Source organism: Rhinoraja longicauda, chromosome 22 (genome assembly GCF_053455715.1).
Source record: "Rhinoraja longicauda isolate Sanriku21f chromosome 22, sRhiLon1.1, whole genome shotgun sequence".
Taxonomy (NCBI): domain Eukaryota; kingdom Metazoa; phylum Chordata; class Chondrichthyes; order Rajiformes; family Arhynchobatidae; genus Rhinoraja; species Rhinoraja longicauda.
In genome coordinates, this window is record NC_135974.1 from 2,554,227 (window position 1) to 2,579,985 (window position 25,759).

General features: G+C 46.3%; 1 protein-coding gene across 1 annotated transcript in view; it reads left to right on the forward strand.

Annotated features, from left to right (window-relative positions):
* cdh22 (cadherin 22) overlaps positions 1-25,759 on the forward strand; it is an 882,037-nt gene that overhangs the window by 197,463 nt on the left and 658,815 nt on the right. Inside the window, exon 3 of the mRNA XM_078418609.1 lies at positions 24,806-25,100. Within this exon, the coding sequence (XP_078274735.1) occupies positions 24,806-25,100 (295 nt within the window). The remainder of the gene's footprint in view (positions 1-24,805; positions 25,101-25,759) is intronic.

Consider the following 25,759-nt stretch of genomic DNA (forward strand, 5'->3'; position numbering starts at 1 on the left):
GTTAATGTGTGGGGATCGCTGGTCGGTGTGGACTCGGTGGGCCAAAATGCATGTTTCCGCGCTGTATCTCTAAACTAGAAACATAGAAACATAGAAAATAGGTGCAGGAGTAGGCCATTCGGCCCTTCGAGCCTGCACCGCCATTCAATATGATCATGGCTGATCATCCAGCTCAGTAACCTGTACCTGCCTTCTCTCCATACTCCCTGATCCCTTTAGCCACAAGGACCACATCTAACTCCCTCTTAAATATAGCCAATGAACTGGCCTCAACTACCTTCTGTGGCAGAGAATTCCACAGACTCACCACTCTCTGTGTGAAGAAATGTTTTCTCATCTCGGTCCTAAAAGACTTCCCCCTTATCCTTAAACTGTGACCCCTGGTTCTGGACTTCCCCAACATCAGGAACAATCTTCCCGCATCTAGCCTCTCCAACCCCTTAAGAATTTTATATGTCTCTATAAGATCCCCCCTCAGTCTTCTAAATTCCAGCGAGTACAAGCCTAGTCTATCCAGTCTCTCTTTATATGAAAGTCCTGCCATCCCAGGGATCAATCTGGTGAACCTTCTCTGTACTCCCTCTAAGGCTAGAATGTCTTTCCTCAGATTAGGAGATCAAAACTGTACACAATACGCCAGGTGCGGTCTCACCAAGGCCCTGTACAACTGCAGCAGAACCTCCCTGCTCCTATACTCAAATCCTCTTGCTATGAATGCTAACATACCATTCGCTTTCTTCACTGCCTGCTGCACCTGCACTAAACTAAAACTACAATCTACACTAAACTAAATCAATCTTTGAGCCACACACATTTAACTTTCTAATCTCATCAATCCTATGCCAATTTGCTTGTGGCTCAGGTAGCAGTCCAGAGATTATTACCTTTTTGTTTCTGGTTTTTAATTTAGTTCTTCGCCGCTCAGATCCCCTCAGCTGCTGCTGATGATCCACGTCACATCTCAGTTTGCTGCTCACTGCAACATCTTGGAGGCCACATCTCTCCGTGATCACGGAAAGGAGACCTCTGCCTTTCTGTCAGTGGACAGGAGCAGGCGTGGGATTAACAGACTGCCCCAGAGCGATTATGGCCAGTCATGATCAATAACATCCCCCACTGCACTATTCTCTCCAGCACAAGCCTGGGAATATCGTGGGCCTTTCCCACCAGAAATTGCATAAAAGTTAGCAGAGGATCCTCTTATTCCCAATTGTTCAAGCGCTGTTGATTGCAACATGCACCTTAATTTAGTTCAACAAAGAAACTGACAAGTTTACCAAAGAACTGTCTCCAGCCCAGGCCTTTTCCTTCCAAGTTGCCCATTGATGATAGTAAAGAGTTCTTAATGGAATTTCTAAAGTAGCCAACAATCCTGCCAAAATACATCCAAAGTTAGTTTGGCATCAAAGTCAATACAAATGGATGAGGACAAAGTCAGGTCATCTTTAAAACAACACATAGTGTCTACTGAAGCATGAAGTCTTGCGATTGGAGCAAAATTAGGCCATTCAGCCCAGTGAGCCTCCACCATTCAATCATGGCTGACCTATCTCTCCCTCCTAACCCCTGCCTTCTCCCCATAACCTCTAACACCCGTACTGATCAAGAATCTGTCTATCGCTGTCTTCAAAAGATCCATTGACGTGGCCTTCACTGCCTTCCGTGGCAATGAATTCCACAGATTCACCAGCCTGATGGCTTATCTTTGGTGTTTTTCTGTTGATGGGAAGCATAATATTCATTCATGTGAACACAGTTGATGGCAAGCATAACTCATTCATGACAAAACTTTAATATGGAATGAATTGAGTTACCTGATGCAGATTAATGGAAATGTGTGACCATCTGTAGATTTAAGTTACATCATAAAAGCCTCCACTGAATTTTGCTCATCTAGAAACTGATTATTATTGAACATGGGCGGCACGGTGGCGCAGTGGTAGAGTTGCTGCCTTACAGGGCTTGCAGCGCCGGAGACCCGGGTTCGATCCGATCCCGACTACGGGTGCTGTCTGTACGGAGTTTGTATGCTCTTCCCGTGACCGTGTGGGTTTTGTTAGATCTTCGGTTTCCTCCCACACTCCAAAGACGTACAGGTTTGTAGGTTGACCCTGACGAAGGGTCTCGACCCAAAACGTCACCCATTCCTTCTCTCCAGAGATGCTGCCTGGCCCGCTGAGTTACTCCAGCTTTTTGTGTCTATCTCAGGTTTGTAGATTAATTGGCTTGGGTTTGTATACTTGGTCTAAGCGTAAAAATCGTCCCTAGTGTGTGTCGGCTTGTGTTAATGTGCGGGAATCGCTGGTCGGTGCGGACTCGGTGGGCCGAAGGACCTGTTTCCACACTGTATCTCAAAACGAAACTAAACTAAACTAATCAATGGAAAATGTATTAAATCCACATCACATACCTTCCAGAATGAAGGGCACCCAACCTTCATAGTGGAGTTGCAACATGCAGATGATACCTCATTAGATCATAAGTGATAGGAGTATAATCAGGCCATTCGGCCCATCAAAGTCTCCTCCGCCATTCAATCATGGCTGATCGATCTCTCCCTCCTAACGCCATTCTCTGGCCTTCTCCCCATAACCTCTGCCACCTGCACAAATCAAGAATCTGTCTATCTCTGCCTTAAAAATATCCACTGACTTGGCCTCCACAGCCTTCTGTGGCAAAGAATCCCACAGATTCACCACCCTTGGCTTGGATACCTTCTTTAATCTGCACTTGTGTGCAGAGCTCCAGTCATTGTTGTTCAATGAAGCATTTGGGAGGTTTGGCATTCCACTAAACATTTGGAAGGCAAAGATCCTCAAGCAAACTGTCCCTGTTTTCTAGGAAAATAACTGCAGATGCTGGTGCAAATCGAAGGTATTTATTCACAAAATGCGGGAGTAATTCAGCAGGTCAGGCAGCATCTGGGAGAGAAGGAATGGGTGACGTTCGGGTCAGGTCTGAAGAAGGGTCTCGACCCGAAATGTCACCCATTCCTTCTCTCCTAGATGCTGCCTGACGCGCTGAGTTACTCCAGCATTTTGTGACACCTTCCCTGTTTCCTCCTCATGGCCCTTGGCTGGTACAGGTTCATGGTGAGACCCGGGACAATGTGAACTATTTCCCGTTGAGTGGGGGCCACCTTTCAATGAAGGCAGGCGTTTAAGATGAAAATCGCCACTTCCCTAATGCACCGCCTTTGGTCGATTGAGGAAAAGATTACTTGAAGATAAAGTGCTCGGACCTCACACAAAGCTGATGGTCCAACAGGCAGCAGTGATTCCTGCACTCCTAAATGATTCTGAATCATTTACTACCTACAGCAAGTACCTTAGGCATAGGAAAAACATCGCCAATTGTATCAGTACAGAATCCGCCAAATTCACTGGAAAAATAAACAAAGCTAATGTGCCCTCTTCCAGATTGGTGTCCCAAGCACTGAGGCAGTTTACCTGTTCAAAAAAGGAGTTTAAAGAGATCAATTAGAGTCATAAAGTGGTACAGTGTGGAAATAGACCATTCGGCCCATCTTGCCAACACCGGCCAACAATGTCCCAGCTACACGTCCCACCTTCTGGTGTTTGGTCTACATCCCTCCAAACCTGTCCTATCTATGTACCTGCCTAACTGTTCCTTAAATGTTGGGATAGTCCCAGCCTCAACTACCTCCCCTGGCAGCTTGTTCCACACACCCACCACCCTTTGTGTGAAAGATCTATTGAAGATGAAAAAGTAGAACAACATCTATGAACTCATATTTCATATTCTTTTGTGACACAGAAGGAGGCCTTTCAGCCCATTGAGTCTATACCAGGTGGCATAATCACCCCACCAATCCCTTTTCCCCATCATTTTTTTGCTCACTATTCTCTTTTGTATGACATCAACTTTGGTGGGTATATGGAACGAGCTGCCAGGGGAAGTAGTTAAGGCAGGTATAATAATAATAATATTTTTAAAAAACCATTTGGGACAGGTACATGGATAAGAAAGATTAATATATGGCCCAAATACAAGTAGATGGAACTTGGTTAGGTGGAGTATCTTGGTCAGCATGGATCAGGTGGGCCAAAGGGCCTGTTTCTCTGCTATATGACTCTATTATCACCTCTTGATTCTCCAACAAACTATCTACATCTGGGAACACCTTATCAGCGCACCATTGGCAACGTTAAAGAATCAGTCTGAAGAAGGGTCCCGACCCGAAATATCACACTGTTTTGCTTGTCATCTTCCTGAGCTGAAATTAGCATTTAGTTTGAAATGAAGAGAGACACGGAATGCTGGAGTAACTCAGGCAGCATCTCTGGAGAGAAGGAACGGGTGACGTTTCGGGTCGAGACCCTTCTTCAGACTGGTGTCAGTCTCGACCCGAAATGTCATCTATTCCTTCTATCCAGAGATGCTTTCTGTCCCGTTGAGTTACTCCAGTATTTTGTGTCTATCTTTGGTGCAAGCCAGAGTTCCTTCCTACACTATTTATCGGAGAGGGCACCAAGAGGGCAATTCAGTGCAGCACAGTTTCGGGGCGAGACCCTTCTTCAGTCTCAACCCGAAACGTCACCTATTCCTTCTCTCCCGAGATGCTGCCTGACCCGCTGAGTTACTCTGGCATTTTGTGTCTACGTTTGATTTGAACCAGCATCTGCAGTTATTTTCCTACACATCATGAAAACCGCAGTTGATTCCTTAAAAGCGTGGGTTTTCTCCGAGATGTTCGGTTTCCTCCCACACTCCAAAGACGTACAGGTTTGTAGGTTAATTGGCTTGGTAACTGTAAAAATTGTCCCTAGTGAGTATAGGATAGTGTTAGTGTGCGGGGATCGCTGGTCGGCGCGGTCCCGGTGGGCTGAAAGGGCCTGTTTCCGCGCTGTATCTCGAAACTAAACTGAATCTAAACTCAACCTCCTGATTTCTTCAAAAAATTAAATGGATGAAAGTCTAGTATATCAATAATTTTTTTTCTCAAGTGTTAATTATGCGTATGTGACTTTATCAGTTCATAAGTGATAGAAGCAGAATTAAACCATTCAGCGCATCAAGTCCACGCCACCATTCAATTATGGCTGATCTATGTTTCACACTTATCCCCATTCTCCTGCCTTCTCCCCATAAACCCTGACACTCTGACTAATCAAGAATCTATCTCTCTCTGCCTTAAAAGTATCCATTGACTTGGCCTCCTCAGCCTTCCGTAGCAATGAATTCCACAGATTCACCACCCTCTGACTCAAGAAATTCCTCCTCATCTCCTTCCTAAAGGAACGTCATTTAATTCTCAGACCATGAACTCTGGTCCTGGACTCTCCCACTTGTTGAAACATCCTCTCCACATCCACTCAATCCAGGCCTTTAAATTACTGAATTAAACTAGTCATACCTCCTGGGAACCTGTATATAGGTAGCAAAACCTTTTTTAGAACGAGTGTCAGACTCCACCAGCTGAAACACCAATTCACCCAGCTCCTGTGAAATAAAATCAGCGTAGGAAGGAACCGCAGGTGCTGGTTTAAACCAAAGATAGACACATAAAGCTGAAGTAACTCAGCGGGTCACGCAGCATCTCTGGAGAAAAGGAATAGGTGACGTTTCCTTTTTTCAGACTGAGCGTCAGGGGAGAGGGAGATTAATTTTACTGATTTTATGTAAAGGAAGGAATAGCAAATGCTGGTTTAAACCGAAGATAAACACAAAATTCTAGAGAAACTCAGCGGGACAGGCAGCATCTCGACGCGGGACAGAGAGGGTCTCGACCCGAAGCGTCACGCATTCCTTCTCTCCAGAGATGCTGCTTGTCCCTCTTACTGATTGTATGTCTCATTGTCAGCTTCTACTCAGCCAACAATGAACCATTCTACATTTCCTTGAACTTCGTCTCCTTTAATCTGTTGTTTTCACACCTTGCCCTTCCATATCTCCAGTCTCCCTTTCCCATGACTCTCAGTCTGAAGAAGGGTCTCGACCCAAGACATCACCTGTTCCTTTTCTCCTGAGATGCTGCCAGTCCCAAAGAGTTACTCCAGCAATTTGTGTCTCTCTTCAAAGCAAATCAGTTGACTGACAGTGAGTACAGCAGTAGGTACGTGGATAGATTTAGGCTAAGATGATTGAACAGTTTATGTAAAATAATTTATGTTGAAGTTACTCTGTACATGGAAAAATATCTAAACTATATTCATCATTTTAGCTTGATAAAAGCGTTACTATCTCCAATAATCAATCTCATTTGGCAATTTCAGGATTATTATGACACCTTAAATGTAACACAGCAGGGGGTTGACTCAATAGGCTTTCATCTCATAACTTATTCTTTTATTTATGAACTACAAGTTGTAAAATATGCTCAGAATGTGTAGTGTTAGTTGAGAGACCCAGCGCGGAAACAAGCTCTTCAGCCCACCGAGTCCACTGGTCCCCACATATTAACTCGATCTTACCCACACACACTGGGGACAATTTGCACATGCTCCAAGCCAATTAACCTAAAACTTGTACGTCTTTGGAGTGTGGGAGGAAACCGAAGATCTCAGAGAAAAAACACGCGGTCACGGGGAGAACGTACAAACTCCGTACAGACAGCACCCGTAGTCGGGATCAAACCCGTGTCTCTGGCGCTGCAAGCTCTGTAAGGCAAAGGTTTACCGCTCTACCGCAGCGCCACCGTGCCGACCTGATTGATTTATGAACTCTTGATTATTGTTTCAAATCACCGTCTACATCCTAGTTCACTCTTCCTGAACTTCACTGGCCAACATTACCTTCTTGTTCCAGAATGTTTCAGATTTGAAACTGCCCACGTGCTGAATGATCCATGATGACCTCTACCTCAACCACTCTGCAAAATAATACCCATCTCCTCTCTTTATATCTCCTCTTCTTGGTCGGTCTGACCCCTACATCTCCCCACATCTCATCATTTGGAGCTGTGGCAACAGAAAATAGTCATTAAGTCATACACCACAGAGAGAGGCCCTTCAGCTTTGTGTTTCATTGTCAACTCTTCAGTACATCTGCACCAATTGAACTTGTCAGCATTCGAACCTTATTTTTTCCTCTTTAAATATTTCCTCTTTAAAATGTCTCTTAAACATAGTGATTGTACCTGATTCCATCACCTCCTCTGGCAGCACATGCCAGATATTGAGTCTGAAGAAGGGTCTCGACCCGAAACGTCACCCATTCCTTCTCTCCCGAGATGCTGCCTGACCTGCTGAGTTACTCCAGCATTTTGTGAATAAATAGATATTGATCACTGTCTCTGTAAAAAAAAGTACTCCCCCCGATCCCCTTTAAAACTCCTTCTGTTGTGTGTGGGAGCAAAGAGGTCCTTCTGCAGTTGTACAGGCCCCTAGTGAGACCACACCTGGAGTACTGTGTGCAGTTTTGGTCTCCAAATTTGAGGAAGGACATTCTTGCCTTTGAGGGAGTGCAGCGTAGGTTTACTAGGTTAATTCCAGGAATGGCGGGACTGTCATATGTTATCATATCATATCATATCATATATATACAGCCGGAAACAGGCCTTTTCGGCCCACCAAGTCCGCGCCGCCCAGCGATCCCCGCACACCAACACTATCCTACACCCACTAGGGACAATTTTTACATTTACCCAGCCAATTAACCTACATACCTGTACGTCTTTGGAGTGTGGGAGGAAACCGAAGATCTCGGAGAAAACCCACGCAGGTCACGGGGAGAACGTACAAACTCCTTACAGTGCAGCACCCGTAGTCAGGATCGAACCTGAGTCTCCGGCGCTGCATTCGCTGTAAAGCAGCAACTCTACCGCTGCGCTACCGTGCCGTTGAAAGAATGGAACAAATTTAGAAGGATGAGAGGGGATCTCATTGAAACATATAAGATTATTAAGGGATTGGACATGCAAGAGGCAGGAAACATGTTCCCGATGTTGGGGGAGTCCAGAACAAGGGGCCACAGTTTAAGAATAAGGGGTAGGCCATTTAGAACGGAAATGAGGAAAAACTTTTTCACCCAGATAGTTGTGAATCGGTGGGATTCTCTGCCTCAGAAGGCAGTGGAGGCCAATTCTCTGGGTGCTTTCAAGAGAGAGTTAGATAGAGCTCTCAAAGCGGAGTCAGGGGGTATGGGGAGAAGGCAGTAACGGGGTACTGATTGTGGATGATCAGCCATGATCACAATGAATGGCGGTGCTGGCTCAAAGGGCTGAATGGCCTACGCCTGGACCTATTGTCTATTGTCCATTGTCTTCTCACCTTGAACTTATGCCCCTCTTTTTTGATACTCCAGCCTTAGAAAAAGGTTTGTCAATCTGCTGTATCTGTGCCTTTATAATTTTATGTACATGTCAGGTCACTCCTCAGTCTCCTACACTACAGGCAAACAAGCCCAGCCTCAATCCAATCCTATCGCAATTCATGTCAAATGATTTATGTTGTTGTAAATTACTCGGTAGACAATAGACAATAGACAATAGACAATAGGTGCACGAGTAGGCCATTCAGCCCTTCGAGCCAGCACCGACATTCAATGCGATCATGGCTGATCACTCTCAATCAGTACCCCGTTCCTGCCTTCTCCCCATACCCCCTCACTCCGCTATCCTTAAGAGCTCTATCCAGCTCTCTCTTGAAAGCATCCAACGAACTGGCCTCCACTGCCTTCTGAGGCAGAGAATTCCACACCTTCACCACTCTCTGACTGAAAAAGTTCTTCCTCATCTCCGTTCTAAATGGCCTACCCCTTATTCTTAAACTGTGGCCCCTTGTTCTGGACTCCCCCAACATTGGGAACATGTTTCCTGCCTCTAATGTGTCCAATCCCCTAATTATCTTATATGTTTCAATAAGATCCCCCCTCATCCTTCTAAATTCCAGTGTATACAAGCCCAATCGCTCCAGCCTTTCAACATACGACAGTCCCGCCATTCCGGGAATTAATCTAGTGAACCTACGCTGCACGCCCTCCATAGCAAGAATATCCTTCCTCAAATTTGGAGACCAAAACTGCACACAGTACTCCAGGTGCGGTCTCACCAGGGCCTGGTACAACTGTACATGGAAAGATATGTGTCAGAGGGAACTGCAGATGCTGATTTACACTGGAGACAGACACAAAATGCTGGAGTAACTCAGCGGGTCAGGCACCTTCTCCGGAGAGAAGGAATGGGTGACCTTTCGGGTCGAGACCCTTCTTCAGACTCATAAGGAGCCTTCGATGACTTCCAAGATGGCGCCCAACCCAGGTGACTATTTGCGAGCTAGACACAGAAGCAGATCTACAAACTCACATTCCAATCTATACACTGTAAAAGGCTCGATTGTAATCGTGTATTGTCTTTGTTATTGACTGGACAGCATGCATACAAAAGCTTTCCACTGTACCTCGGTACATGTGACAATGATAAACTAAACCATGGCCGAAACGTCACCTATTCCTTTTCTCTAGAGATGCTGCCTGACCAGCTGAGATACTCCAGCATTTTGTGTCGGCTTACATGGAAAGATATCTTGACTTTCTTCATCATTTTAACTTTATACCAGCTTTACCACATTCAATAATCAATCTCATTTGGCAATTTTAAGATTATAGCAAGACCTTGAAAATATAACACAGAAACAGGTTGCCTCAATAACTCAAAGTCTACTTCCATCTCATCATACAAGACCTAGATTTCAAACACTACAATTTCCTCCTGGAACCCTTCTGCTATTCAACCTCCTAATTCAAAATCTATATACTAAAACTCTTGTTTGTTTGTTTGTTTGTTTGTTTGTTCCTGAACTACAGCCAAATCGGTACACGATAGTGCAACAATTTTAGGCCCACCTTACTCACCATCGTCCCTTTGGTGCTAATGTAAGACGTTTCATTGAAATCGGTTTTATATTTTTTAAGTTATTCACATTTTAAAAGTTTAAATCTATCTCCTAGGGAGGGAGGGGGAGGGAGGGAGGAGGGAGGGAGGGAGGGAGGGAGGGAGGGAGGGAGGGAGGGAGGGAGGGAGGGAGGGAGGGAGGGAGGGAGGGAGGGAGGGAGGGAGGGAGGGAGGGAGGGAGGGAGGGAGGGAGTGAAAGGAATGGAGGGAGGGGGAAGGAGGGAGGAGGAGGGCGGATAAGGGGGGTTGAGGAGGATGGTGTGGGGGGGAGGGGAAGGGGAGGGGAGGGGGATGGAGGAGGGAGAGGAAGGAGGGAGGGGCAAGGGAGGGAAGGGGTTGAGGGGTTAGGGGGGTGTGGGGGAGAGGGGAGCGGGGGAGGAGAGGGTGCTGCACCAATGCAGGAGAGGTTTGGGCCCAACAGGTCCACTTGGTCTAGTAAGATTTAAAACCTGAGTCTGACTGACTCTCACTTCAGTTTCAGTTTAGTTTATTGTTACGTGTATCGAGGTGCAGTGAAAAGCTTTTGTTGCGTGCTAACCAGTCAGCAGGAAGCTAACTACCTTACATATGTTGGGACCGATCCAGAACAGAGGAGATACTGGAAGATCTTCAGTACACACATTATCTCTTCTGCTGCCACTTATGGAACCCTGGGATACTAGATCACGTGACTCAATACCATCCCCCCCTGCTGTTTATCAATAGTCAAGTCAAGTAAAGTCAAGTTTATTTGTCAGAAACACACATACTCGATGTGCAGTGAAATGAAAGTGGCAATGCCTGCGGATTGTGCACAAAAAAGAATTACAGTTACAGCATATAAATAAAGTTAATAAGTTACTATAGTGTAGACAAAAATTTAGTCTCTGGAGTTATAAAAGTTGACAGTCCTGATGGCCTGTGGGAAGAAACTCTGTCTCATCCTCTCTGTTTTCACAGCGTGACAGCGGAGGCGTTTGCCTGACCGTAGCAGCTGGAACAGTCCGTTACTGGGGTGGCAGGGGTCCCCCATAATCTTACTTGCTCTGGATCTGCACCTCTTGATGTATAAAGTTAATTAATCAAATTAGCATGATTACAATCAAGCCATTTACAATGTATAGATACATGGCAGAGAATAACGTTTAGTGCAAGGTAAAGCCAGTAAAGTCCAATCAAGGATAGTCCGAGGGTCACCAATGAGGTAGATAGTAGTTCAGCACTGCTCTCTGGTTGTGGTAGGATGATTCAGTTGCCTGATAACAGCCGGGAAGAAACTGTCCCTGAATCTGGAGGTGTGCGTTTTCACACTTCTGTACCTTTTGCCTGATGGGAGAGGGGAGAAGAGGGAGTGGCCGGGGTGCGACTGGTCCTTGATTATGCTGCTGGCCTTGCCGAGGCAGCGTGAGATGTAAATGGAGTCACTGGAAGGGAGGTTGGTGTGTATGATGGTCTGGGCTGCGTCCACAATTCGCTGCAATTTCTTGCTGTCTTGGGTGGAGCTGTTCCCAAACCAAGCTGTGATGCATCCTGGTACAATGATTTCTATGGTGCATCTGTAAAAGTTGGTGAGAGTTGTTGGGGACATGCCGAACTTCCTCAGTCTCCTAAGGAAGTAGAGGCGTTGGTGTGCTTTCTTGGTCGTTGCTTCAATATGGGTGGTCCAGGAGAAGTTGTTGGTTATGTTGACTCCGATCTTACATCTTACATCTTGGTTCCACCAAAATGCAGCACAGAATGCCACAGGAGATCCTACTTCCCTGTGGCTATCAAACTGTACAACTCCTCCCCCTTCTGTCGTGGGGTACACTGAGACTGACCCCCCTCCCCCCTCCTCCCTCCCCAATCTTTGCACATCCCCAATCCTTTCCACTCATCACTTTAATTTCATGTTCCATGAATTTTGTGTTTTTATGACTTACAAAGTTCTATCGTATCGTATTGTATCTTACACTTACATCTTTGAGTCATAAAGGGTCAATTGGCACAAAACCAGGCCCCTTGCCAACCATGTTAATGTAGCAGTTATACAGAAAGATAGATCAGCCATTATTGAATGATGGAGTAGACGATGGGCTGAATGGCCTAATTCTGCTCCTACACTTATGAACTTCAAAGTGAAAATACCTCAAGAAGATTTTGCAGTGGAGCAGCACTTATCCTTCTAAGGAAGGAACATCTTCTGTCCATTTCCCTCCACAGATGCTGCCTGACCCGCTGAGTTCCTCCAGCAGTTTTGTTTTTGCTCAAGATTCAAGCATCTTCTGTCCCTTGTGACTCAATATTTATTTCCTCAGATGAACAAAATATACTTGAGAAGGCCTTACCAAACATTCTCTGCAATGGGCATTTTCATCTTCCGAGGCGACTAGTGTTGACATAGGTGGAAGAACTGGTGGTGTAGCGGTCGAGCTACTGCCTCACAACGCTAGAGACCCAGGTTCAATCCTGACTACTTGTCTGTACGGAGTTTGTACATTAGAATCATTGAAAACAGGTGCTTCGAGCCAGCACTGCCATTCAATATGTTCATGGCTGATCGTCCAAAATCAGTACCCCATTCCTGCTTTCTCCCCATATCCTTTGATCTTGTTAGTCCGAAGAGCTAAATCTAACTCTCTCTTGAAAACATCCAGTGAAATGGCCTCCACTGCCTTCTGTGGCAGAGATTTGCACAGATTTGCAACTCTCTGGGTGAAAATGTTTTTCCTCATCTCAGTCCCAAATGGCCTACCCCTTTGTCTCCCCATGACCTTTGAGGGTTTTCGGTTTCCACCCACACTCCAAAGACGTTCAGGTTTGTAGGTTAATTGCCTTGGTATAAATGTGAATTGTCCCTAGTGTGTGTAGGATAGTGTTAGTGTGTGGGGATGGCTGGGCGGTGTGGACTCGGTGGGCTGAAGGGCCTGTTTCCGCGCTGTATCTCTAAACTAAACTAAACTAAACTGCACCATCTGCTTGAATGATAGAACAGACGGTGATAATTTTCCACAAGTGCCAGAATATCTCAGATATTCCTGCAATCACGCTAAAAGGCTGAATGACCTTTATGGGTGGATTTCATGCTTTTTTGTAACATCATTACTGTGGGTTATAACTTATTAAATTAAGGAAAATTTGAAACACCACATATATTATGAAACAAGATCTTTCTGTGCGAGGTAAAAGTTAATGATCCAAAGGGTGTAAATGATTTAAGGGTGCTTTTCTCTTTAAATCCAGTCATTAGTAGTTGAAATTACTAATGTAACCTGGAAGCAGCTGGGTTTACATTTCTGGGACTGCCAATTTCAAATAGGTGACAGAGCTAAATTATGACCTCTTTCCAAAATGAACATACTGCTAGTGTAGAAAATGTAGTTCAGTTTAGTTTAGCTCAGAGATACAGTGCGGAAATAGGCCTTTCGGCCTACCGAGTCCGTGCCGACCAGCAGTCATCCCGTACACTAACACTATCCTAGACACCAGGGGCAATTTACAATTTTACCGAAGTCAATTAACCTACAAACCCACACGTCTTTGGAGTGTGGGAGGAAACTGTAGCACCCGGAGAAAACCCACGCAGGTCACGGGGAGAAGGTACAAATACTCTGCAGACAAGCACTCATGGTCAGATTCGAACCCGGATCTCTGGCAATGTAAGGCAGCAAATCTACCGCTGCGCCACCGTGCTGCCCTGAAATCCGAAATAAAAGCAGAAAATACTAGTAGTACGATGTTTTGTTTAGGTAAGTGAAAACAGGGCAGGATTTACGCAGTAAATGGCAGAACCCTGGAAAATTGGGGAACAAATAGGGGCGGCACGGTAGCGCAGCGGTAGAGTTGCTGCTTTACAGCGAATGCAGCGCCGGAGACTCAGGTTCGATCCTGACTACAGGTGCTGCACTGTAAGGAGTTTGTACGTTCTCCCCGTGACCTGCGTGGGTTTTCTCCGAGATCTTCGGTTTCCTCCCACACTCCAAAGACGTACAGGTATGTAGGTTAATTGGCTGGGTAAATGTAAATATTGTCCCTAGTGGGTGTAGGATAGTGTTAATGTACGGGGATCGCTGGGCGGCACGGACTTGGTGGGCCGAAAAGGCCTGTTTCCGGCTGTATATATATGATGATATGATATGAAACAACAGGAGATGCAGATACACAGTCCCTGGAAATGCCAATGCAGGTAGATGGGTGGTGAAGAAGGCATTTGGCATACATGCCATCATTGGTAAGAGTATTGACTGCAGGATTTGAGATGTCACGTTACAGTTATGCCTGATGTTGGTGAGATCACATTGGGTGAACTGTGTGGAGTTCTGGTTGTCATGCTCCAGGATGGATGCCATTGAGATGAAAGAGTGTAGAAAAGATTCATCATGATGTGCGTAGGTAGGAAGGAACAGCAGATGCTTGTTTAAACCGAAGATAGTCATAAAATGCTGGAGTAATGCAGCGGGACAGGCAGCATCTCTGGAGAGAAGGAATGGGTGACATTTTGGGTCAGACCTACCTGATCTCCCGGTTGTCAAACACTTCAATTCCCCTTCCCAGATAGACCATGGAGCAGTACAGTGTAGGAAGGAACTGTAGATGCTGGTGTAAACTGAAGACAAAGCTGGAGTAACTCAGTGGGTCAGACAGCTTCTTTGGAGAAAAGGAGTAGGTGACGTTTTGGGTTGAGACCCGTCTTCAGATGGTGAATCAGGGGAGAGAGAAACAAGAGATTTGGACGGTGATATAGGGAGATATGGAACAAATGAATGAAAGATGTGCAAAAAAGTAAAGATGATAAAGGAAACAGGCCATTGTTAGCTGTGTGCGAGGTGAAAACGAGTTACAAACAATGAGAAGGTATTTATTCCCAAAATGCTGGAGTAACTCAGCAGGTCAGGCAGCATCTCAGGAGAGAAGGAATGGGTGACGTTTCGGGTCGAGCCTCTTCTTCAGACTGAGACTCAATGAGAAACAATGAGACTCAACAAGACGACTTTGAAGCTGGTATGACTTGGGTGGGGAGGGATGGAAGTTACTTGAAGTTAGAGAAATCAACCGCTGAGTTGTAAGCTGCCCAAGTGAAATATAAGGTGCTGTTCCTCCAATTTGCGTTATGCCTCACTCTGACAATGGAGGAGGCCCAGGACAGAAGTTCCTGGGATAGAACAGTGCAGTGTAGAAAAGGGCCCATCAGCCACACATGATGTAAAGTTAAATCAGGAGTCAAATCAAGGGTGTTTAACTGTTATACAGTATGTAACAAATTGGAACAACGCAAGTTTTTCTTGCAGCATCATAAGAGGTCTGTAAACGCAGACTCTTCATCGAATCTTCTTTCACCACTGCTTCTGGGGGTGCATTCCACACCACAACCACCGCTGTATAAAATACATGTTCCTCATGTTTAGTTGTTTGGCCAATCCCAATTCCATTCTATGCCCCCTTTTTCTTGACACCTTTGCCGCCAGAAATAGTTTCTCTCCATCTATTGTCCGAAACTGACATGTCTTCATGTAGACACACAATGCTGGAGTAAAGGGCCTGTCCCACTGAGGCGATTTTAAGGCGACTGCCGGCGACTAGGCTGTTGCCGAACGTTCGCCGGGGTGTCGCGGGCATGATCGTGAGGAGTCTTCAATGAATCGTAGTGGATCTCGGCGCGTCGCTGAGAAATCTTCCAGATAGAAATTTCTCGGCGACAGCTGGCTTGTCGCCAAGTATCGTAGCTTATTGTGGGCGCTGTCTGTCGCACGCTGTCCCCAGGTTTGCTAGGTTGTCGCAGATGCATTTAGAAGCACGTAATATTAAATTAAGAACAGGCATTTGAAGATACCAGAAGATAGTTTTGTTTAACCAATTTATTTACCATCACGACATTTGACAGGTAGATTGGAGGCAACAATTTGACGGTCAGGTAAACGTGGGAATTTCGTGATGTTTCCGAAGACGGTGTAATCTCTTAGCCAGGTGCTAGTTTCACAAAAAAAGTAACTTGTATCGACCTGACTCGGCATTGTCGTGGTCATTGTCGTGGGGGAAAAGTAAATGTTGGCGATCTGCTACGACTTTGACAGTCGCCGGCAGTCGCCTAAAAAATCGCTTAAGTTGGACAGGCCCTTAACTCAGCGGGTCAGGCAGCATCTCAGGAGAGAAGGAATGGGTGATGTTTCGGGTCAAGATCCTTCTTCAGACCTTCACGTAACTCTGCCAGATGTCTTTACAACATTCACTGTTCCAAGGAGAACAACCTTAACTTCTCCCATTCATCTGCAGGGGTAGCTAGTGGAGCTGCGGTCTCACGGCTCCAGTCACCTGGGTCCAATACTGACTTCCAGTCCTCTCTATGAACAGTCCTCCGGTCCTGGCAACATCCTCGTAAATCTTCTCCGAACCCTTTCAAGCTTTTTTTTAGATTTAGAAATACAGCGCAGAAACAATAGACAATAGACAATAGACAATAGGTGCAGGAGTGGGCCATTCGGCCCTTCGAGCCAGCACCGCCATTCAATGTGATCATGGCTGATCATTCTCAATCAGTACCCCGTTCCATCTTTCTCCCCATACCCCCTGACTCCGCTATCCTTAAGAGCTCTATCTAGCTCTCTCTTGAATGTATTCAGAGAATTGGCCTCCACTGCCCTCTGAGGCAGAGAATTCCAGAGATTCACAACTCTCTGACTAAAATTGTTTTTCCTCATCTCTGTTCTAAATGGCCTACCCCTTATTCTTAAACTGTGGCCCCTGGTTCTGGACTCCCCCAACATTGGGAACATGTTTCCTGCCTCTAACATGTCCAACCCCTTAATAATCTTATACGTTTCGATAAGATCCCCTCTCATCCTTCTAAATTCCAGTGTATACAAACCTAGTCGCTCTAGTCTTTCAACATATGACAGTCCCGCCATTCCGGGAATTAACCTAGTAAACCTACGCTGCACGCCCTCAATAGCAAGAATATCCTTCCTCAAATTTGGAGACCAAAACTGCACACAGTACTCCAGGTGCGGTCTCACTAGGGCCCTGTACAACTGCAGAAGGACCTCTTTGCTCCTATACTCAACTCCTCTCGTTATGAATGCCAACATTCCATTGGCTTTCTTCACTGCTTGCTGTACCTGCATGCTTCCTTTCAGTGACTGATGCACTAAGACACCCAGATCACGTTGTACGTCCCCTTTTCCTAACTTGACACCATTCAAATAATAATCTGCCTTCCTATTCCTACCACCAAAGTGGATAACCTCACACTTATCCACATTAACCTGCATCTGCCATGCATCCGCCCACTCACACAACCTGTCCAAGTCACCCTGCAACCTCATAGCATCTTCCTCACAGTTCACACTGCCACCTAGCTTTGTATCATTGGCAAATTTGCTAATGGTACTTTTAATCCCTTCATCCAAGTCATTAATGTATATTGTAAATAGCTGCGGTCCCAACACCGAGCCTTGCGGTACCCCACTAGTCACTGCCTGCCATTTTGAAAGGGACCCATTTATCCCCACTCTTTGCTTTCTGTCTGTCAACCAACTTTCTATCCATGTCAGTACCCTACCTCCAATACCATGTGCTCTAATTTTGCCCACCAATCTCCTATGTGGGACCTTTCGAAGGCTTTCTGAAAGTAGAGGTACACCACATCCACCGGCTCTCCCCTGTCAATTTTCTTAGTTACATCCTCAAAAAATTCCAGTAGATTAGTCAAGCACGATTTCCCCTTCGTAAATCCATGCTGACTCGGAACGATCCTGTTACTGCGATCCAAATGCTCCGCAATTTCGTCTTTTATAATTGACTCCAGCATCTTCCCCACCACTGATGTCAGACTAACTGGTCTATAATTTCCCGTTTTCTCTCTCCCTCCTTTCTTGAAAAGTGGGATAACATTAGCTACCCTCCAATCCACAGGAACTGACCCGGAATCTATAGAACATTGGAAAATAATCACTAATGCGTCCACAATTTCTAGAGCCACCTCCTTAAGCACCCTGGGATGCAGATCATCAGGCCCTGGGGATTTATCAGCCTTGAGTCCCATCAGTCTACCCAAAACTTTTTGCTGCCTAATGTGGATTTCCTCCAGTTCCTCTGTCACCCTAGGATATCTGGCCACTAGAACATCTGGGAGATTGTTTGTATCCTCCTCAGTGAAGACAGATCCAAAGTACCGGTTCAACTCTTCTGCCATTTCCTTGTTCACCATAATAAATTCCCCTGCTTCTGTCTTCAAGGGACCCACATTTGCCTTGACTATTTTTTTCCTCTTCACGTACCTAAAAAAGCTTTTACTATCCTCCTTTATATTATTGGCTAGTTTACCCTCGTACCTCATCTTTTCTCCCCGTATTGCCTTTTTAGTTATCTTCTGTTGCTCTTTAAAAGAGCCCCAATCCTCTGGCTTCCCACTCTTCTTCGTTATGTTATACTTCTTCCCTTTTATTTTTATGCTGTCCTTGACTTCCCTTGTCAGCCACGGGTGCCTCTTACTCCCCTTAGAATTTTTCCTCCTCTTTGGATAAATTGATCCTGCAACTTCTGCATTATTCCCAGGAATACCTGCCATTGCTGTTCCAGTCTTCCCTGCTAGGGCCTCCTTCCAGTCAATTTTGGCCAACTCCTGCCTCATGCCTCTGTAATCCCCTTTGCTATACTGTAATACTGACACCTCCGATTTTCCCTTCTCCCTCTCCATTTGTACAGGCCCTTCGGCCCACCGGGTCCGCGCTGCCCAGCGATCCCCGCACACTAACACTATCCTACACCCACTATGGACAATCTTTACTTTTACCAAGCCAATTAACCTACAAACCTGTACGTCTTTTGGAGTGTGGGAGGAAACCGAAGATCTCGGAGAAAACCCACGCAGGTCACGGGGAGAACGTACAAATTCCGTACAGACGGCGCCCGTAGTCAGGATCGAACCCGAGTCTCCGGCGCTGCATTCGCTGTAAGGCAGCAACTCTACCGCTGCGCCACCGTGCCGCTCTATAGCCCTAAGCTTGACAATATCTTTCCTGTAACTTGGTGCCCAGCACTGAACACAATGCTCTGAATGCGGTCTCACCAACGTCTTATACAACTGCAACATGACCACACTGTCACACTGTCAAACTACCCCAGCCATTCCTCATGCAACTCTCTTCTCATGGTAAGGTTTGTGACCCGTGTGTTTGACCTTCAGTCTGGCTGTTGGTAAGCTTGGCTCGTGAGGAGCCAGTTACTGCCCAGGCTTCCAGGACAACAAGCTCACAGATTTCCATTCCATTCCACTGCTGGCTTGGCGAACATGCTCTTAGCAATTGAACCCATCAGGGGGGGTAGTGACGTAGCTTTTCAAATCCATTCTAAATTCCACAAGGCAGGCCAAATAAACTGGAGGCAAGAAAAGGCCTCTCTACTGCGAAATTTCCTCAAGGAAGGGTGCCGATTTTGCACCTCCTTGAATCCCTCTTGAACGCCTCACATCTTCCCCAGCCAACAATGGGCCATTGTGGGCCCCACCTTTTCTGAGGTCATCTGTTGCTGATTTGATCTCGAGTCTTTCTCGCCACCGGTTTGTCCCCTAACCCACCCCCCCCCCCCCCACCTTTACTTCCAGCCTGATGAAGGCTTCCAACCCAGTTTGAGCAAATGCTGGAGATAAGAACCAAAGGTGTGAGACAGGTTTGAAGAGTCCCAGTTTGTGAAGACAGGGAGAGGAAATTAGCAGGAGGAGGTAGTGGGGTGAGATGGGGGAGAAATAGGCAGGAGTCTAGTTGGGGCACTGAGGAGAGAGGGGTGGGGAAAGGTGGTGGGGGCGGCACGGTGGCGCAGCGGTAGAGTTGCTGCCTTACAGCGAATGCAGTGCCAGAGACTCAGGTTTGATCCTGACTACAGGTGCCGTCCGTACGGAGTTTGTACATTCTCCCCGTGACCTGCGTGGGTTTACTCCGAGATCTTCGGTTTCCTCCCACACTCCAAAGACGTGCAGGTTTGTAGGTTAATTGACTGGGTAAATGTAAAAATTGTCCCTAGTGTGTGTAGGATAGTGTTAGTGTGCGGGGATCGCTGGGCGACGTGGACTCGGTGGGCCGAAGGGCCTGTTTCCGCGCTGTATCTCTAAATCTAAAATCTAAATCTAAAAATGGGGATGGGCTTGTGGGAGGGTTAGTTAGAGGTCACCTAAAATTGGAGAATTCAACGTTCATACCGTTGGGTTGTTAGCTACCCAAGCGAAATATGAGGGTCTGTTCTTCCAGTTTGTGTGTGGCCTCACTCTGGCAAAGGAAGAGCGTGGAAACAAGAAGGGGAGTTTAAATGGTCAGCAACCGAGAGATCCTGTCAGGCCTCGACGGTCCCAGTGTAACTGTTCAGCGAGATGGTCACCGAGTCTACGCAATGCACAGGAGGCCACATCGGGAAGTTCTCACTGGAATTTAGAAGGATGAGAGGGGATCTTATAGAGACGTATAAAATTATGAAAGGACTGGACAAGCTAGATGCAGGAAACATGTTCCCAAAGTTGGGGGAGTCCAGAATAAGGGGCCACAGTCTAAGAATAAAGGGGAGGTCATTTAAAACTGAGGTGAGAAGAAACCTTTTCACCCAGAGAGTTGTGAATTTGTGGAATTCTCTGCCACAGAGGGCAGTGGAGGCCAATTCACTGGATGAATTTAGAAGAGAGTTAGATAGAGCTCTAGGGGCTAGTGGAATCAAGGGATATGGGGAAAAGGCAGGCACGGGTTATTGATTGTGAATGATCAGCCATGATCACAATGAATGGCGGTGCTGGCTCGAAGGGCCAAATGGCCTCCTCCTGCACCTATTTTCTATGTTTCTGTGGGAACTCCAGATGCAGCAGATGAGGTGAAGAGAGGTGCACGTGAACTTCTGTCTCACCTGGAAGGGACTGGGTGGAGGAGACAGACGAGTTCCAGGGACAGGTGTTGCAGGGGAAAGTACCTGGGAGTGGGGGGATGGTTTGGATGGGAAGGGAGGAGTGAACTAAGGTGTTGCGGAGGGCGCTGTCTCTGTGGGAGACGGAATGGGTTGGAGCTGGAAAGATGTGATGAGTGATGTGATCATGTTGGAACTGACGGAAATAATGGGCCCCCTTTATTCTTAGACTGTGTGGCCTCTGGTTCTGGACTCCCCCAACATTGGGAACATCTTTCCTGCATCGAGCTTGTGCAGTCCTTTCATAATTTTATACGTCTCTATAAGATCTCCTCTCATCCTTCTAAACTCCAGTGAGAACTTCCCGATGTGTTAAATGCGGAGGCTGGTGGGGTGAAAGGTGGGGACAACGGGAACTCATTCCTTTGTGCGTCTGGGGTGGGGGAGGGGTTCCAAGAGCAGAACTGTGGTACACTGAGGAGACCAACTGACCTTTCTGTCCTGGGCTTCCCCCATGGCCCGAGTGAGGCCACATGCAAACCAGAGGTACACCACCTCATATTCCGCTTGGGCAGCGTATATTGGGCAGCGTATATTGGGCAGCACGGCGGCACAGTGGTAAAGTTGCAGCCTTCCAGCGCCGGAGACCCGGGTTGGATCCTGACTACGGGCGCTGTCTGCACAGAGTTTGTACGTTCTCCCCGTGACCCGCGTGGGTTTTGTCCGAACGCTTGGGTTTCCTGCCACACTCCAAAGACGTGCAGGTTTGTAGGTTAATTGGCTTGGTTTACAGTTGCTCCTCGACTTACGTTATGGGCTTACGTTCTGATAAACCCATCGTAAACCGAAAGTATCGTGAGTCGAAAATGCATTGAATACACGTGATCACGTGGCCGGGAGCGAGCCGTGGCTGGTTGCCTTTGCCCAGCTTTTGCACCGAATAAAGTCGAAATATTGTAAATGGGGAAGCATCAGTAAATGTGAATTGTTGCCGGTGTGTGTAGGATAGCGTAAGTGTGCGGGGATGGCTGGTCGGTGCAGACTCAGTGGGCCGAAGGGCCTGTTTCCGTAGGATAGCGTAAGTGTGCGGGGATGGCTGGTCGGTGCGGACTCAGTGGGCCGAAGGGCCTGTTTACGCGCCGCATCTCTAAACTAAATTAAACTAAATGTCTTACTCCTTTTCCTGAAATTCGAGAGACAGTACAAAGTTATCAAAGAATAGAGAGGAGCTTGATTTGTGCTAAAATCACATGAAGAGTTATTTCGCCTGCAGGCACACCACAGCAGATCTGAACAGAGTGTGTCTTCAATAAAAGTGTTGCTGAGTTCTATTAGTGTGCAGAACCACGTTGGGAAATAGGGGGAACCTTTACTTTTGTTAATACAAGGTCATTTGACTTACATTGGCTTGACTTGGTAATATTGAATTCTAAAGCACTTTCTTGTCCCAAGGGCAGTAAACTGTCCTGAACTTTTACTTAAGTATAACAAGATTAGCAAAGATTATGTAGCTGTGCAGAATTTGATGCTTGTTCTGAAGATGAGTTCACCATGGAACTACTGAGGGAGCATATTTCCTTTCTTTGGAATGTGAAGTCAGGAGATTCTCTCAGGACTCTTTAGTTTATTTTAGGGGTGCAGCGCTGAAACAGGCCCTTTGCACCGACCCGCGATCCCCGCGCATTAACGCTATCCTACATCCACACACCAGGGCCAATTTACATTCATACCAAGCCAATTAACCTACAAACCTGTACGTCTTGGGGGTGTGGGAGGAAACTGAAGACCTTGGAGAAAACCCACGCGGTTACGGGGAGAACGTACAAACTCCGTACAGACAGCACCCCCGTAGTCGGGATCGGACCCGGTTCAATGGTGCTGCAACCGCTGCGCCACTGCGCCGCCCCATGGTATTGAGTAAAGTCTGGTTCATACAGATTTTTTAAAAATCTCATCTGAACACACTCGTAAGATTCACGTAAGCAACAAGTTTGGGCGGTCACGGTGGCGCAGCGGTAGAGTTGCTGCCTTACAGCGAATGCAGCGCAGGAGACCCGGGTTCGATCCCGACTACGGGCGCTGTCTGTATGGAGTTTGTACGTTCTCCCCGTGACCTGCGTGGATTTTCTCCGAGATCTTCGGTTTCCTCCCACACTCCAAAGATGTACAGGTGTGTAGGTTAATTGGCTTGGTAAATGTAAAGATTATCCCTGGTGGGTGTAGGATAGTGTTAACGTGCGTGGATCGCCGGTCGGCGCGGACCAGGTGTTCCGAAGGGCCTGTTTCCACGCTGGATCTCTAAAGTAAAGCAATACTGACACCAATACCAAATCGTACACCAAGTGACACTTGGAAGCATATCCCCATTTATGTTATGGTCGCTAGATCTAAATCCTGGAACTCCCTCCCAAATAGCAGAGTGGGAGCACCTTCACCAGAGGGGCTGCAGTGATTCAAAAAGGTGTGAGTATATGATGTTATAAATTAACGGCACTGGGCCTGTACTCGCTGGAGTTTAGAAGGATGAGGAGGGACCTCATCGGGATTTACCGAACAGTGGGAGGCCTGGATAGAGTGGATGTGGAGAGGATGTTTCTACTAGTGGGAGTGCCTAGGACCAGGGGGCACAGGCTTGGAATAAAAGGATGTACCTTTATGAATGAATGAAATGAATGAATGAATGAATGAATGAATGAATGAATGAATGAATAAGTTCATTGGCCAAGTATGTGCACATACAAGGAATGTGCCTTGGTGCTCCGCTCACGAATGACAACACAAACATACAGTTAACAATTAAGAATAAAGCATAAACTCATCAAATCATTAAGGATACACCATTATGGTCTAAACGTGGGTGACAATAAACCAGAGCAAAAAAGGAGGAAAATGTGGAGGAATTTCGTTAGTCAGAAAGCGGTGAATCTGTACAATTGGAGGCCAAGTCATTGAGTATTTTTAAGGTGGAGTTTGGCAGATTCTTGAGGAAAGGGTTATGGGCAAGAGAATGGGGTTGAAAGAGAAAGATAGGTCAACCATGTTTGACTGGCGGCATAGACTCAATGGGCCGAATGGCCTAATTCTGCCCTTATGACTTAAGAACATATATATACATGGTCTGATTAAACAGCGTTGTAGATTAGCTGCTGCCAACGTACATTACTGGATTTTTACAAGACTACAACTGATATCATGGTGAATCACGTGGGCAACTGGGGATGGGCAAGACATACTAGCCCAATGATACCTGATTCCAGAATTGGAAGACAAAAAGAATCAAAGATGCCTTTAGGCTTTTTGTTCTAGCTCTTCCTTATCATATCATATCATATCATATATATACAGCCGGAAACAGGCCTTTTCGGCCCACCAAGTCCGTGCCGCCCAGCGATCCCCGCACATTAACACTATCCTACACCCACTAGGGACAATTTTTACATTTACCCAGCCAATTAACCTACATACCTGTACGTCTTTGGAAACGTTCTAATTAGGCCGCACTTGGTCTAATAAACGTTCTTATGGTAACGTTCTAATTAGGCCACACTTGGTCTCAACCTCTATTGCTGTGGATTTCTTGAAATCCTCTCCAGCAAAACAGTATTGACCTTGGATTTGAAATTCCCATGTGGTCTAAAGTTCAGACTCTTCCTCTCAACACTGCCTGGGTTGAGAATCCTGTCACTGTAAGAGTTTAGAAGAGTGAGGGGGGACCTCGTTGAAGCCTACCGAATAGTGAAACGCTTGGATAGAGTGGATGTGGCGAGGATGTTTCCACTAGAGGGAGAGTCTAGGACTAGAAGTCACCGCCTCAGAATTAAAGGACGTTCCTTTAGGAAGGAGATGAGGATGAATTTCTCTAGTCAGAGGGTGGTAAATCTATGGGATTTTTTTCCAAAGAAGGCTGTGGAGGCCATCAACAGATATTTTTAAGGTAGATAGATCCTTGATTAGTGCAGGTGTCAGGGGTTTATGTGGAGAAGGCAGGCGAATGGGGCTGGGAGTGAGAGGTAGAACAGCCATGATAGAATGGAGGAGTAGACTTGATGGGCCGAACGTTCTCATTCTGCTCCTGTCACGTGACCTTCTGAATGGCAAGCATTTCTCTCTCTTTTCCAGATTCACTCAGACTCCGACAAAGGAGATGGTTCCATAAAGTACACCATATCAGGGGAGGGTGCTGGGACCGTCTTCATCATCGACGAGATTACTGGAGATATCCATGCCACAGAGCGATTGGACCGCGAGGAAAAGACCTACTATACCCTCCGGGCACAGGCCCGCGACAAACTGACCGACAGACCCCTGGAACCGGAATCGGAATTTATTATCAAAGTCCAGGATATTAACGACAGCGAGCCCAAGTTTCTGGACGGACCCTACATCGGTAGTATCCATGAACTGTCACCTGTAGGTAAGGGGAGGTCAGCTGTTTTGCACTTCATCTGTTGTTGTTGACATCGTTCCGTGATGACACTGAGGTTTACTGTTTTACATGCTTTCTATTTGCTCTGAACCTGAAGTCATGTTTGGGCCATGAATGTCTTTGCATAGTGTGGTGTGTCAACAAATCTATGCTTCAATGCAGTATTCATTTTTTTTTTACACACAAGCAGAAATCAGGTACCCATGCAAAGGTAAGATAGATATATTTCTTTGTACGACATAACGAATTGTAATGTGCTGGGAGCACTAATGAAATGATGGTGGTAAATGGTGGCTGTGTTGGCAGTTTCTACACTTTCTCAAAGTACAACTTCGAGAGCCATTACTGCTCGGGGATGTGGTGGAGATATAGTTCACGCACACACCGCACTCTGAGATGGCAAGAACGAATCTTCCGACCGCCGTTCCTTGTTTAATTGATCTTTATTAAAGTAGCACAAATCAAAAGAGTAATTCGTAACTTTTCGTTCTTATCAACTGTTTCTTCTTCAAGCAACACGGTGGAGACCGTGATGTTGTTACCGTGAAGGTCTTTACCGTGTGGTTAAAAAACTGTATTCTCTCCATCCGCCGAGACTGAACTGACCACTAATCTCTGTGGCTACACTAGCCTCCTCAGATGTAGAC